Source organism: Urocitellus parryii, chromosome 3, assembly GCF_045843805.1.
Source record: "Urocitellus parryii isolate mUroPar1 chromosome 3, mUroPar1.hap1, whole genome shotgun sequence".
In the NCBI taxonomy this organism is placed as follows: Eukaryota; Metazoa; Chordata; class Mammalia; order Rodentia; family Sciuridae; genus Urocitellus; species Urocitellus parryii.
In genome coordinates this window covers 58702498-58718449 of record NC_135533.1, presented here as the reverse complement: position 1 = coordinate 58718449, position 15952 = coordinate 58702498, and the positions used below count along the sequence as shown (strand labels likewise).

The 15952-nt window shown below is 38.3% G+C and overlaps 1 protein-coding gene across 1 annotated transcript in view; it reads right to left on the bottom strand.

The window, feature by feature from the left end:
* Nucleotides 1–15952, bottom strand: part of Ccdc146 (coiled-coil domain containing 146) — a 103935-nt gene that overhangs the window by 27370 nt on the left and 60613 nt on the right. Inside the window, exons 3-4 of the mRNA XM_077795972.1 lie at nucleotides 13640–13849; nucleotides 194–251 (exon numbers count right to left, since the gene is read on the bottom strand). Of these exons, the coding sequence (XP_077652098.1) occupies nucleotides 194–251; nucleotides 13640–13849 (268 nt within the window). The remainder of the gene's footprint in view (nucleotides 1–193; nucleotides 252–13639; nucleotides 13850–15952) is intronic.

Below are 15952 nucleotides of genomic sequence, written 5' to 3'. Positions count from 1 at the left end.
TAGCTAAAGCCTTTGATAGACACCACTTATATTTACTCCAGAAATTTCATAGATACTCTCTTCCACACCTTCAATAGTCATGACTTTTCAGTCTTCAAATGTTTCAGGGTATGTTGATTGTGATGAAGATTCTTATATAAAAGGATGTTTGAATCTAGCTGCATTTGACAAACTCTAAATCATCTATACTTACTCCTGGCTTAGGTATCTTCTCAAATTCCTTTAACATGAGGTCCTTTTCTTCTCTTAAACTGTCAAGAAAAAAGAAATAAAGTTAGAGAACATACAAAAGAGCAAGCTCTTTCTGTGTTTATAACTTTCTATTTTCTCTTCTCATAGTCTGTTCCCAAGTTTATCTGCAAGCACCCTGATGTCCATTCTTTATGATGGGCTTTCCAACTCCCCTGGGCCTATTTGAGGCACATCCTTCTCCTCAGCACCCCTACAACACTGAGTACACACTCTGAGTACACACACCCAGTGGAGAAGTCCTCTTAGCATGTTATAACTGTTAGGGAGCACAGCCTTCCCTCTAGACTCAGGCTCCTTCCAGGCAGGCTCTGGGCCTTCTTTATACTACCTGCAATGGAGGACTAGTGCCTGCCTGGGTTACTGACACAGCCTCCTAACTGGCCCTCCTTGCCTGCCTCCAACCTTGCTCATGAAAGTGAATTACCACCCAGCACCATAGGGAAGCCCAGTTGGCACTGCATACATTGTCTCTCTAGTCTTACTGCCTGCTACCCTCTATCTCTGGTCACACTGGCCTTCTTGCCAAACTTGTTCCTACCCCAAGACTTTTGCCTTTTCTGATCCTTGCAATTGGCTTGCTCTTTCCACAGATCTCTGCACAGGCCACTCCTCACTTCATGTAGAGCTTTACCTGGCATCACTTTCTTGCAGAGGCACTGGATCATCCTATCTAAAACAGCATTCTACATCACTCTTTCCTTGTCCTGCTATAATTTCTATATACTATCCATCACAACCTGAAACTACATTATGTATTTGTCAGTTTGGCCAGCAGAAAACCTAGCTCCATGAGGGCAGGGACTTTGTCCTGTTTATCACTGTATTGCCATGACTCAAAAAGCATTTGCATGGGGCTCTGGTTGTGGCTCAGTGGTAGTGCGCTCACCTAACACATGTGAGGCACTGGGTTCTATCCTCAGCACCACATAAAAATAAATAAATAAAATAAAGGTATTGTGTTCATCTACAACTAAAATTTTTTTTTAAAAAGCATTTGCATGTAGTTGGCACCCAATAAATATTCACATGAATCCATAGAATGACTGAAGTTAGTTTTATTCCTTGTTTTATTATTTGAAATAGCATAATTTATTTGCTAAATGAGAAGGCTATGCATATGGAAATATAACTTCCCTCAGAATGACCTATTGCATCACATTGTTCTATACCCAGATTGGAGAAAAAATTGGCGTAAGTCATGGAAGGGAAGACTCCACAGTTGTTTTCAGAGGTGTGAAGAAGGGTTATTTCAAGAACTCACTTTAGTTTCGTGTGATGGAATTCCTGAGGGATAATATTAGAGGGGAACATAGTTGCAGATGTGGTTGGGTGGTGGATATCCAAGGATTCAATGGATGTTTCAGGTAAAGGACAGATTAGGCCAGGAGGCAAGTGTAAAGGAGTATTACATGTGGGAACTTGAGAACAATCCTCTTTTGTTTCCCTTCCAAACTATTAGGAACTCTGATATGAATTCACAGGAAGACCCTGTGTGCATACCTTATACTTTTATCTCATGGGTGCTTGGTTCATAAGAATCTGCCTTTAACCCCTGTGACAAACACATTGCCATGACTTTGTTATGCCATTTTCCCTCCCCAGATACACAAGAAGTCTACATTGTATAGCCTTCCTTGCATTTGGATGGGGCCATGGGACTAATTCTTGGCAATGAATGGAAGTAAAGACTATTCGTCTTCCCAGTCACACTGAACTGGGAAGGCCTTGGATCTAGTTGCCAAAGCTAAAAGATGGAGGGGATGTGACTTGCACTGGACTGCTGGGAGCTAGAAACAGAGTTTGGTGATTCCACTGACATTTGAAGATGTGTTACTACTAAACAGCCCAGCTGAAGTCTGACTTTTTATCCCCTCGAATTACAACTCATTATCTTCCCCCCTGAGATCTGTTTTTCTATTCTTCCTCTCAGTCCATGGCACTTGGGTCACTTTTCAAAATTATGAGTGTGAATCATTCTTGAAGCTTCTCCACGCCTTGCTCCTGTCAAGTTTTTTTTTTTTTTTTGTTTTTAGCTTTCAGAAGTTGTATTAAGATGCACTTGGAAAGTATTTCTTAAGGCTTACTCTGATTGGGTTCATCAAGCTCCGCAAATCTGTGGGTTTATGTCATCAAATTTGGGAAGTTTTCAATGGTTATTGCTTCAAATATTTATTCATCACTTCATACTTTTCTCTGCAGCTGTGATAACATGAGATTTTTTGCTATTGTCTCATGCATGCCTAATGCTGTTCATTTTTATTCAATCTCTTTTTTTCTGTGTTGCTTAGAATGGATAATTTCTATTTATTTACCAAAGTTCAATAACTTCTATCATCTCCAATCTTCTATTCAGCCCATCAATTAAGTTAAATTTTAGTTACTGTACCTTTTAGCTCTAAAATTTCCAAGGAAGTGTTCTTTATGTGTTTTGTTTTCTGAGACTATTTTTTCCACTGTTACAAAGTTGTTTGGAATTGTTTGTGGATGATATAAGCATCATAAATATTATAGGATTATTGACTGGTTATTATATTAATTAGTGTGTGTGTTTAATAAATGACTATAAGCAATGTGCCCATGATGTACTGTGAACTGCAATACTTAGATAAACTGCAGAACCCAAATAGACTTAAGTTAGTTATGTAAGAGTCTACACCCGGGATGTACACCCCAGACCTTACCCAGTTATCAGCTATAAGCACAACTGAACTAGGACTTAAAAACCCCAGACTTCTGGGGAGCGATGGGACTAACAGGATAAGGACAGAAAGACTGATACTTCCATCGCTGTTGTCCCCCCTGCACTAGACTCCTCTGGCCCAGATCCAGTTCCAGCGACCCAGACTTAAGACATGTCACGGGTGAGCGTCTGGGACCCTTGGGTGTAGACTCAGGACTTAGGATGTGTGTTTGAAATGTGATGAGCATTAATAAAATAGATTTTATTGAATCTAACTGCACCTCAGACTGAGTCTATAGTAACCGCTTGTGACAGTGGAGTATGCGTATAATAGCTGTTTTAAGTTCTTTGTCACATAACTCAAACACTTTTCTCATCTCAATAATGATATATACTTTTTGTCTTTTCTCATGGAAGCTGATATTTTCCTGATTATTTATATATGACAACTTTTGTATTATAGCCTGAATATTTTGAACATTCTATGAGATTCCAGATTTTACTTAAATTCTATGACAACTATTGATATTTTTGGTTTCCAGACCTAGTTAGGTTTGTGTCAAAGGGTCCAGTCAAGATTATGGGGGTTCTCATTTTAATTTCAGTTCAGTTTTCAGCACCTTTGCAGTACTATTCAGATTTTTCCTTTATGTGTGCCACCCTGGACAGGTTTGGGATGTGGGAAATGAACTCTCTTAGTTCAGTCCTCAAAGACTTCAGTAAGCTGTTTAGGGTCAGATACACAAATGCTCAGCTTGAGGATGAGCCCAGAAGTTCATGAACACATGAATGAGTTCACATATATAAGCTCTTCTTCCTCTGAGATCCCTTCAGTACTTCCTAGAGACTTAGATCTTTTGATCTTCTTCCTTTTTAACCTTCAGCCAGAAAAATGGAGACTTAGTTGCCCTGTGCTACTTTAGCAACTGAACTTATATCTGGAGATAAGCAGTGGGGTGATAGAAAATTAAAAAATAAGCAAAGGGAATCTTCCTATTCTTTGGGGAATCATAGCTCTAAAATAGTGAAGTTTGCCTCTCCTTAGAATGTTGGCTCCTGTGGTCTTCCACTGCAAGTGGCCTCTGTCATTGCTGCCTCAGTGTTGCTTGGGAGCTGAAGAGTGAGAGAATGTAGGGGAGAAAAAAACAAAATTGGGGTCTGCATTCTGAGTTCCTTTCATGATCTTTGAACCAGAACTAGTTTTTTCTGGGGTTCTGTCTGCCCAGGTCAATGTCCACTTCTGGATTTTAGCTGTAACATTCAGGCTAAGAGATATCAGAGGGGAAAAATGGCAAACTCACCACTACTTCAGGATCATTTCCCTCAATATACCTGCCGTTATTTACTTTTTCAGAGGAAAATGTATGCTACATGTGTTCCACCCAGTTTCATAGTTTTGTTTAGTAGAAGAGACTGGACACAGTGGAATTACTCTACAGTTCCTAGAGCCAGAACCCATGTTTAAGGCCACTCTGGGAGAAGGTATAGAAAGAGGGCTGAGGACTGATTTCTGGGATTCCAGAATTTACATACACAGAAGATGAGGAGAAACTAGTTTAAGAAAAAAAAAGAAGCAAACTATTCTAAAACTATTCTGATTTCCATTCCTATATGCAAGGAGTTCACTTGCAACTCCTTTCTAGCAATAAGTAAAATGCCAAGTGAACTGAGAAATATATCCATAAGAAAACGAGGTCACAGGGTAAACCACCGCCACTAAAATTGGAGGGATAAATAGATGAATACAGAGAATCACAAGTGTTGATAGAAAAATCTAAATTGTAACTGAGGCATTGCTGGAGGCTCAGTGTGGATGTCTGAGAGTCAAAACCTCCAGGGGGCAGAGTTTGTGAGCTTTGACTCATGAACTTGACCTGATCCTCAGGTTGAATATAGGATAAAATGCCCTAGGCCTGTCCTCAGGAGAGACTAACCACCTGGGAAAAATAAAATTACTGACTAGTTGGCTCTAGTAGTCCACATGGAAGACTGTAAGGAGGGCCTTAGGCCTAGCCTAAGCAACTCCATTTTAAAACTCCAGTTTGAAACCTGTAGTCTGATCAGGCCCACCTACCTAATGGAACCCGCCAGTATGGCCCTCAGGCACAAACAAGTCACTTCTCCCCACCTTGACAAACCCAGAGTGAAGTCTCTGGCATGCTGTCCTCACTGATAAGGGGGAAAGGTGAGAAAATCATGATGGGGACCACCAGACCAGATGTTTTAACACCAGGGTAAATGACATAACTGAGAGACCCGGTTGCAGCTGATAGGGATTGAAAGGGGGGTCAAAAGCCCCCAAATTTGTTATAAGTAATGGAGCAAATGAACATTCAGCCAGCTGACACTGATGCACACGAGCCTGAAAGCCTGACGGGGACCTGAACTAACATCCCAACTTTCCTCATCTGCCTGATCCTCTGTGTTGTTCTCGATGCTCTCAAACTCTACAGCAGCCTCTTGACTCTGGTGAGAAAAGGACTTCTCCCTATGACCACCTCCTCAGCCACTGCTCCACCCCAGAAACAGCCTTCCTTGGTTCCTGACCTGATCACCACAGTTTGAGTGTGCATCTGATGGACTTAAAGCCTAAGGCTTAAGACTTTAGATCTGCCACTTGAGCTTAGCACACAGAGAGAATGTCTGTCATTAGACTGTCATGATTAGGTGTATTTGCAGTGCTTAGAATTAATCTGGAATTGTTTGCTGTGAATTAATTAATCTAAAATTGTTTGCTGTGAATTGATTATGTCTATTGCAGTGCCTAGCAGTAAGGATTGTCATTTTCTTGATTAAGAACTCATAGAGTGAAATTGTACTGAGTGATTTAAGTGAATAAAGCATTGACAAAGGCAGAAGCATGTGAGCATTCTTTATTTCTCACCTCGACTGCATAAATCACACATTTTGCCATCGAGACGATGATCAGAACTAGATCCCAGCTAGAACCCACTCTAGCCATCCTGTCTCAGGAGCTTGGGGTGGGTGGAAAAAGCAGTCAAGCAGTCCGGAGTCCAGAGGCACAGGCTCACTAAAAGACTGAAACCCACACTCAGGACTACAGAGTGCCTCCCCGGGCCACACCTCATCACCACAGCAGTCCTAATTACAGCAGTGCTTTCTACACCGTGTATTATGTCTGGCTATCAAGACAAAACTGCAGAGCATAGTAAAGGGCAAAAAGCCCCATTTGAAGAGACAGAGCAAACATTAGAACAAGGTATGGCAAGGATGTTTGAATTTATCAGACTAGGAACTTAAAACAATTATGTTATATGTTAGAAATGCAGCAAGCAAGAATATGGGCAGCATAAGCAGAGAGATGGAAATTCTAAGAAAAAATAAAGAAATGCTAGGTGGATGCCTCTGGATAGAATATTAGTAGAATGGACACAGGTAAATAAAGAATCTCCATTCTTTAAGTTATTTCAATAGAAACCATCAAAACTGAAAAGCAAAGAGAAAAACAAACAAAACCACCCCAGAATATCCAAGAACTTTGGGACAGTTACAAAAGGCAAAACATGCACATATTTCCAGACAGAAAAGAAAAAAAAAAGCAAAAGAAATATTTGAAGCAATAATAACTTCCTTCACATTAACGTCAGACAGCAAATTATAGATCTAGGAAGCTCAAAGTATACCAAGCAAGATAAATGCTCAAAAAAGTTACACCTAGGGCTATCATATATAAATTACAGAAAATAAGAGACAAAAAATGCTGAAAGACGTTAGAGGAAAAACACCATATTTACAGACGAGCAAAGAAAAGAACTATATCTGACTTTCTCTCAGAAACCATGAAAAAAAAAAAAAAAAAGACACCAGAGTGAAATATTTAGTGTTGGCAGGGAAAACCGATGTGAAATTACTCTTCAAAAGTTAGGGAGAAATAAAGGCTCTTCAGTCACAAAAAAATAGAAAGAATTTGTTGCCATTGGACCTGCCTTTCAAGAAATGTTCAAAGAAGCTCATTAGCGGGAAAATGATGTAGATTAAAAACTTGGATCTATATACAGGAAGAGCATCAGAGAGTAAGTTTAGACAAAACAAAAACAATTTTCTCATTATCGATTGATATAATTTGTTCAAAATTATAATACCAACTGTATTCAATGATGTATGCTTATAAAAATAAGCATGAATTTATTATGCTTATATATAGGAAATAATGATGACACAAAGGATAAGAGTGAAGAGTTAGATTAGTATAAGGTATTTGAAGTGATGTAGAATAATGGAAAGCAATCTTGGGTAATTGTAAATGTATATTCCAAACTCAAGGCCAACCACTAAAAAAAGAAGTACAGTGGATATTGCTAAGGAAGGGTAAAAGGGGATCGTGTAAAATTCTCAAAGCCCCAAAGGCAGAAAAAAAAGGTGGATGACAAATAGAAGAAACAAAGTATAAGGATGACAAATAGAATACAGAGACAAATATGGTAAATGTTGATGCAAATACATCAATAATCATGGTAAATATCAATTAAAAGACTACAAGTTGGAAGAAAGAAGGCTCAAATATACGTTGTCTGTATGAGACTCATTTTAAATACATATGTGTGTATATGTATATAAATAAAATGGATGGATAAAGATATACTATATTAATCAAAAGAAAACAGGAGTCCCTGTACAGGTTGAGCATTCCAAATTTGAAAATCTAATAATCTAAAATGTTCTTAAATTGGAAATTTTTTCAGTGCTGATATGATATTCAGAATTTCTGATTCCAAACTTTCGGATTAGGGAGCTCAATCAGTAAAGTCTATGCAAATATTCTAAAATCCAAAAATCTCTGAACTCTAAAACACATCTGGTTCTAAGCACTTAGAAAAAGGGATACTCACTTGTATTAATTCCAGACAGAGCAGAGTACAGAGCAAGGAAAGTGAGTAGGGCTAAGGAGGGTCATCTCACAAGAACACAGAGGTAAATTATTCAAGAGAACATAATGATCCCTTACAGGCATCCGCCCTATCAACAGAGGGCAAAAATACAAAAGGCCTAAATGATGAACTATAGAAATAGAAGAATCTATAATTGTAGTGGGTGACTTCAACAGTTCTCTACCAGAAACAGACAAATGTAGAAGACAGAAGGTTAGCAAGGACATAATTAAATTAAATATCATCTGTCACTAAGACATAACTCCCATTCGTAAAAAGAAATGCCAGGCTTTTTTCTGAAAGCCAATCATCACTACAAGTTGAGATTAACAAAAGAAACAAACTATGAGGAAGTACAGACAGTAAATGGGAAAATGTGCTTTCTTTCACTCAATAAGAATAATAAAAAAGAGATCACTTATGTTTTATTTTTATTTTAACTCTTAGGCATAGGTGGCATAATGCCAAAATGAGATTTTAGAAATTGCTTCAAATAGAGTTAGCCTGAATGTTCTAAACAAAATAAATATTAGTGGGTTGGATATGATCACTTGTTTATTTTTTTCTTCCAATAACCACATTTTGAATTCATTTTTGTCCACTGGACTTCCTGACGAGGTCTAAGAGTAATAATTTCCATTTTTCTTGTTATTCTGCATTCAATGACTAACTATTAAGTGCCAAAAAAGTCTTAAGGTTTTCTATATCTGATTAACACAACCTTTAAAATATAGAACAGCTATAAAATAAAAGTTGGGAATGTATGGAGAATTAGGTCTGCTGGTTTTACCAAGGACCCACTGGTTATATCCACTAGTCAGTATATCTGGGAACAAGGAGCTAAAGCATGTGCACGCACACTGGCTTTCATTTTTATAAAATTCCGTTTATAATAATGTAGATTAAAGATAGGGCCACAATATATTTCATACTGAATTTAATATAAGTTAACTTTCCGGGTCAAAAACTGAAACTGAATTTTCAGAGCTGATGATATTTAATTTAATTTAACACCTTTCCTTTTAGAGTTTGAAAAATTGGTGATATTTTAATTCCCATATATTGATCCTACACTTAGGCATGTTGCCACCAGGGGGTGGTAATGTGCTGCCATCTTTTGGTTATAAAGGCAACCTGATTGCCTTTGATTTTCAAAATGGTGACATGAAGCTATCCCATAAGATAGGACTTGTAGTCTTTAAATAAAATGGTCTTCACGAGTTCAAAGCCAGCCTCATCAACTTAGCAAGGCCCTAATAAGCTTAGTGAAACCCTGTATCTAAATAAAATATTTTTTAAAAGGGGCTGAAGATGTGGCTCAGTGGTTAAGCATCCTGGATTCAATCCCTGGTATGAATAAAAGAATGAATCAATTAATTAATAAGTAAATAAATAAAGTTGTCTTTTCTTTAAACAAATATATATGGCTAACTCTTATAGAACATTTTAAGCTAATTAAATTTCTATTATGCAATTTTCTTTTTATTAAGAGATACTGACTTCTATTTCCTTTAAAAGATAAGTATTTTTATAAGGAGAGAAAGATCATAATCCTACCCCTATCACACCATGGATGGTCATTTTAATTTTCTCCATTTTTAAATAAGATTATATTAAATGTGTATGCATAGTTAAATCCAGTTTTGCTTAACAGTTATTATTTTCTCAAGTTGCTAAATAGACTTCATAATTAATGATTTAATAGCTATTTTCAAGGTTTTCTAGGGCATATATACTATAATAAAACAATCCTAAATATAATTTATCACATATTGAACCTACTATATTCCAGGCATTTTACATATGTCATTTCTAACCTTCACAACCTTGCTAAGCAATTTTTATCTTCATCGTATAAATGAAGAAACTGAAAAGTTAAGCATTTTTCCAGGTAGTCAAGGCTAGACTGACATTCAAATTGACTCTAGAGTCAGTACCTCTGGACTAATTATTTAAATATTCCTGTTTCCTAGAACTCAGATTACTTTCAATTTCTTACTTTTATAAAAAATGATGTAGTAAATATCTTTATCTAATTTTCCTTTTTCTCCTTTGATTTTCATTTTTGCAAGGCATTACTGGAACAAGACTTTTTTTTTGGGGGGGGGGTGTGCTGGGGATTGTACCCAGGGCCTTGTGCATGCTATGCAAGTACTCTATCAACTAATCTATATCCCCAACCCCAACAAAATATTTTTGTATGTACTTCTTGGTATATATTAATTCCTAACCTTTTAAACTCACATTAAAATTTAAATATAAAAATTTTCAGCTTTCTGGACCAAGGGGCGCTTCAATATCAAAGCCCCTTAGGATTTACTTGCTTCCTGCAGTAAAATGGTCTTAATTGAAGCTATGTCATTGAAGGTTTTTGGATTTTAGGGTCTGTGAGTGTAGAAGCAATTCGGGGAGCCCAATAGATTGTCATGGGTGAGAGAAATCCTTTACTATAAGGAGTAGAATCAGCATGAATGGGTAGAAGATGCAAGGAGGAAGGTTTCTGAACCAACCTAATAACCATCTCAGGGTAGAAGCTTTCCAGAATTGGAACTGGTCACTGAGAGAGGCTGAGCAATCTTGGTTCCTGAAAGTGTTTAAATGCAGACTGATTACTAAAAGAAGATTCAGGTGATCCTAACATGTAACTGCAGCTGAGTACCATTTTGGGGGATTAACCATTCTCAGATTCTAATTTGAATCAGAATCATGTAGGATTTAGGGAAAATTCAAGTGTCGCGCTGGGGTGAAGGTGTGGACAGAATTCAGAATCCTTAGTTTTAGGGATGAATCTACTTTTAAAATGAGTATCTCAAGTGCTTTTCTTTCTGTTATTTGAGGATTATACTCTGAAAAACCTATTTTAAACTTAAGACATTAGTTGCTATAAGGGGAGCAAGAAAAAAATTAAAAGTAAAAGGTTAGAAGATTAAAAAAAAAATACAGCTGCAACAGATTTTATGACTTCCCCTGAGAACCTGCCTGCATGCCCCTCTGTCATATTCTCTAGAATTCCAGATGCAATGCTAAAATCATCCTTCCATTTCTTTCTTACATGATTTGTTTGCTTCTTGGTTTCTACTTTGCTGTCATTATTGGACCAAGAATGAAAAATAACTAATTAACCCTGTGAGCAACAGCAGGCACTGTGAGAACCAGCTATGGGAGAGTGAACAGTCACTAAGGTCAGGATCACATCAGGACAGCCCTGTGTGTGTGTGTGTGTGTGTGTGCATGTGAGGCCTGAGCAGCCCCACTCTCTATGTCCACACTGTGACAACAGCACTGACTGACCATGGCCTTCTTTCCCCAGCTGAGACTTTTCAGAATATGTCATATTTAGGGGCTGGGGTTGTGGCTCAGTGGTAGCATACTCGCCTAGCATGCATGAGGCACTGGGTTTGATCCCAAGCATCACATAAAAATAAAGACAATAAATTCCATCAACAACTAAAAAAAAATTTTAAAAATACGTCAGATTTAGTATGAGGGCCATGATGTATTTGCTGTTAACGTTTTAGGAATTACTAGGAATCAGGGAAACCCCCAAAGTCAAGGCGAGGAAAATGTTGAAGAGAGTATTGAAAAACCTTTTCACAGGAAATGCAAGGGAGTTGGCTCAAACTAAAGCATCATATGTCACAAATTAAAACCTATTTAAATAATCTAAGTAAATGATAAAGTAACTAGACACAAAATTACATCTATTTTGTGTCTAGTTACTTTATCATTTAGATTATTTAAATAGGTTACATATTCTTTCCTATGTAACCTATGTATTCTATTTATCAAGAGGTTGTTAATGAAAGGAATCCAAAAACTATGTCTATGGTAGCATAATTATGAACCAACCAGGTAATTATACTGACCATCAGTATTTATTAAAGGGCTTATAGTGAAAACAGTAGAAAATCGATTGAGTTATAAATTCTTTTTCAAGAGTATCTGAACAAGATGTTGTTCTTAGTAGCTGCCAATGATTCAGAAGTTCCTAAAGGGGCTGGGGTGAAGGGGTGCTAGTTATTTGGGCTTCTATTATTTAGAAAGTGAAAAACATGAGAGTTTATTGTACTGGCCTGACAAATGTCATCTGTATATTTGGATGAATAGTTTTCTCTCACTGGGTGTTTTTTTTTTTTTTTTTTAAATCTGGGGATGGAAATATCTACTTTTTTTCCAGGGGGAGGGTGTTGAGTGACTTATCATGTCATACTAAGCATGTTAAGCCAATAAAAATACATGGCCTGTAACTCTTGCCTGGTATTTCCTTTGGTATCATTTGTGTGTGTATGTGTGTGAAAGCTTGTTAATTCTTGAGCTGATATTTGAAAATGCAAGGGAGTTGGCTCAAACTAAAGCATCATATGTCACAAATTAAAAAGAATCCACACTACGCATTTCTGTAAATGTGCATTTTGGACATTTTGGATGTTCTTGTTCACTGTAAATTACCATTCACCATCCCCTCCCTATCTCAAGTAGTTCAGTGAACAATCTGCCCATCTATACCTAAAAGGCAAGAGTTCTTTCTTTCCTTCTTGGCAGGAATACTTGGAAATTTTAAACAATTTAAATATCAACTGCCTTATGTTCTTCTTACCCTTTAACGAAATGTCAAACATTCATATTTTCAATACTAATGAACAACCACCAATTGTTTTAATTTCATTATTTTCTCAGCTGAAAGAGTGCTTACAGAGCACAGAAATAGCTAAGCTTTCTTTTTATAGATCTCAGTGGTGAGTTTAAAACAAGTTTAGACTGAAAGAAAAAAATACTGATTTTTTTTTCCCCTCTGAGTAGAATTCTCTCGATTAAACTGGCCTTCATTATCTACCCATCAGTTGAAAAATAAGATCCCAGGAGAAGATCTCCAAATCTAGGGCTTGTGAGGGTTTTAACAAGCCATTTGCTGGTCTCCAGGCAGGACTGAATTCTATTTGTACTGACAGCAATTCTACCTGTTCTTAAAACTAGCTAGCTCTGCCACCTTAAATGGTAACAAATTCTAGGAGAGATGGTTCGGCTTTCTGGCTAGTATCCAGGCACAGCACAAGGTGCACCATGGCTCAAAACCAGAACTGCCATAATTTTGAAATTCAACTTAAATGGTGGCTCTTCCACCCACTGGCTACTCCACGGGAGGAGTGTTAAGAGATTTTGGAAATAACATTTGCTCTTCTAGTGACGGATTTCTTTTTTAGTTCATAAAATGACATTCTCTAGATTGGGATAAGTAAATGTATCTTCCAAAAGGATGTAACATTCCTCCTCGGCCCTAAGGAACAGTTTCAGATGGGGAGATGAAGGTTGAATCCTTGGGTCCTGTTGCTTGCTTTATTAGGACAGAGTGAGCCAAGTGGGACCCTCAGCTCACACAGGCTTGTTTGGAAAGAACGTGTGGGGAAAAGTGCTCCCATAGGAAAAGTGATCTGGGCACCCACACTTCTGGGGATAAGAATGAGCTGTCATAGTCAGGGTAAGGAGAGAAAAGAGTGTGCCAAGTGCTTATTCTATGGAGTGTAGTTTTTGGCTATAGCTTCCAGAGCTATGGATTTCCTGACATACATTAAAAAAAAAAAAACACCAAAAAACAGGATCTCCATCACCTGAGTCATTTTTCCTAGACGTCAGTTGTGTACCCCTTTTGTTCAGAGACTGCTCACTCCAAGGGAGCAAGGAAAGAACTGAGCTTGTAATTGTCAACATATGGTAGGTTCCTCTCTTTGTACCTAAAATTACTTTCTAATTTTTCTTATTTCTGTGCAAACAGCTTTGCTCTTATCTGTTTTCAGTACGCCTGAGGGAACTGAGCACTTACCTGTTTAGTCTGTACTGATTATGGTACTCTCTTTCCTTCACTGCGTTATATTCATTTTGATACTTGAGCAGCTGTTCTCTCATCTTGGAGACCTCAGTGGAGAATGCGTCTGGGAAACTATCAGCTTGCTGCAGGTGAAATTGCTGCTGTTGTATTTGCTCAGTAAAATTTTTGGCATTCTGTAGCAGCTGGACCTCTGACTCTTGGGTGCTGGGTTCCAGGAAGACAGATTTGCACAATGAGAAAGGTACGCCCTCCATACCCTTGGTTGCTCCTGTGGGAGGCATGGAGCTGCTCCCATTCTTGGGTTCAGTTCACCTCAGTATTATTTGGGGGCCAAATACTGCACTCCATGCTCAGGTGAATAAGGCTCAGCTGCTGACCTCAAGTTGCTGACCATGCAGCAGAGGGAATTGGTAACTGGAATGCCTGCTGACAAGTCCTACCACTGATGTCTAGATCCAGACAATGTGAGGTTGACAGAGAAAAGACTAAATTCAATGGGATTATGCACATTTCCTCTGACTTTGAAGAATGCCAAGACTTCCAAGGAAGTGGGGAAATGAGGGCAGTCCCTTGAACTGCCCCAGAAATCTGGCTTTCTTGAGTTCTCCTGACTTGATTATAGAAAGATCTTTACCCTTTTAGGAAGAAACAAACTTGTAATGGCACTTTACAAGGAAACTAGGAAGAAAAATTCACCTGTAAAGATAGGAACATAAATTATGGATTTTTAAAATCTTAACCCTGAAGCCTGTCCAAAACCATACTTGAACACCACAGAAAAGGAGATTCTATTACTCCAATTATATTCTATGCCCTAGGCCCAATTTGGAAAGGGTGGACATAGAGGCAGATCTGGATGGATAGAGAAATTGTACATGGTCAAATCCACAGAACCTTCTATAACACACCAGTTTTATCATCAAACATGACTTATCTTTCTGAGAAACCCTCACATTAGCTACCCAACCTATTTGGGGCAAGGTCTGACCATTTCCTGTTTTAGAGTCAGTATTCTCTTTGGGTGTGTGTTCTCCACCATCTTCAGGTTTTAGCTCATTTGCAGAGTGCCCCATAATTTTATCAAGGCTGTTTCAGCTCAAGTTATCAGCTCCACCCATTTTCCAGGCTTTAATATGTCAAGTGCCCAATGGCATCCAGCAAAAATGTTTGCTATTAGCAGAATATGTTCCAGGCACTGTGTTGAGTGCTAAATAATAACTGACTACAGCTATGGTGAAAACACATATATAAATTCCACTAATTAAACTTAGACTTTTTTTTATTTTTTGGTTCTGGGGATCAAACCGAGGACTCACACATACAAGGAAAGCACTCTACTACATAGTTACTAGGGTTATTCTCTTATAATTCAATTTCCTTGCATGCTCATATACTCTGTGAATCTAAAGTTATCTGCTCTTAATAAGACATACTTCAATTACTAGACTACAAAATATTGGATTGGGCCATAGTGTATGTTTTCCCACAGAGAAGAGGAGGACAATGTGGTGGTTGGGTTCTAGTCAGAATGGAAATGACAATTCATCCATAAATTCTTAAATATATTTCAGCAGAAATATATTTCTGTGTCTGTAGGAGAGAATTTAACAACTTTTATAATGTGGTGTTTATGGAAAACTCAATCAGTTTCAATACCTCCAGCCTACACCTGCCTGCTGCAACCCTAGCACAAAAGCAGAGAGTGTATGTCTTCATGCCTTTAAAGGCCCTTCAAGCAGTGGGCATAGGATAGAGTGGTTGGTGTTTACAACGCAGAGAGAGGAAACTTTCGGGTCAAGAGGAGGTAAAATGTGGGTAGCAGAAGGGAAGTAACTATTTTGTAACATGACCTGGAAGCAGGAAGAAATAATACCACAGCCTTGCTCCTACATTGATATATGTCACTAGAGCCCAGGGATCTGAGTTTTGGGGCAGCGACCATTTGGGGAAGTTAAATCATTAAACCCTACAAGCTCCCCTGGGCTCCAAATAAGAGCTATCCAGAGCACAAAAAACTCCGCAATATCCTTGTATCTTCAAAAAGGCTTGGAGGGATGCCTTGACATCTGAAGAGTCTTCTACCAGTAAAGTAGTTGAGGTACTTTGAAGAAGATGTCTCCAGATTTTTTACCTACAGCCTCCCAATTCCCGAGTCTTGAGAACAACTTACTGGCAGGCAGTGCCAACTCTGGGGGAATGGATTCTCCATGAGGTGCTGGGGAGGAGGAGCCAAGGCTGGGGGCGTTAGTATGGACTGGGGTATAAGTGAAGTTCGCACTGGGATGTAGGCCTGCTCTTCTCCCAGCC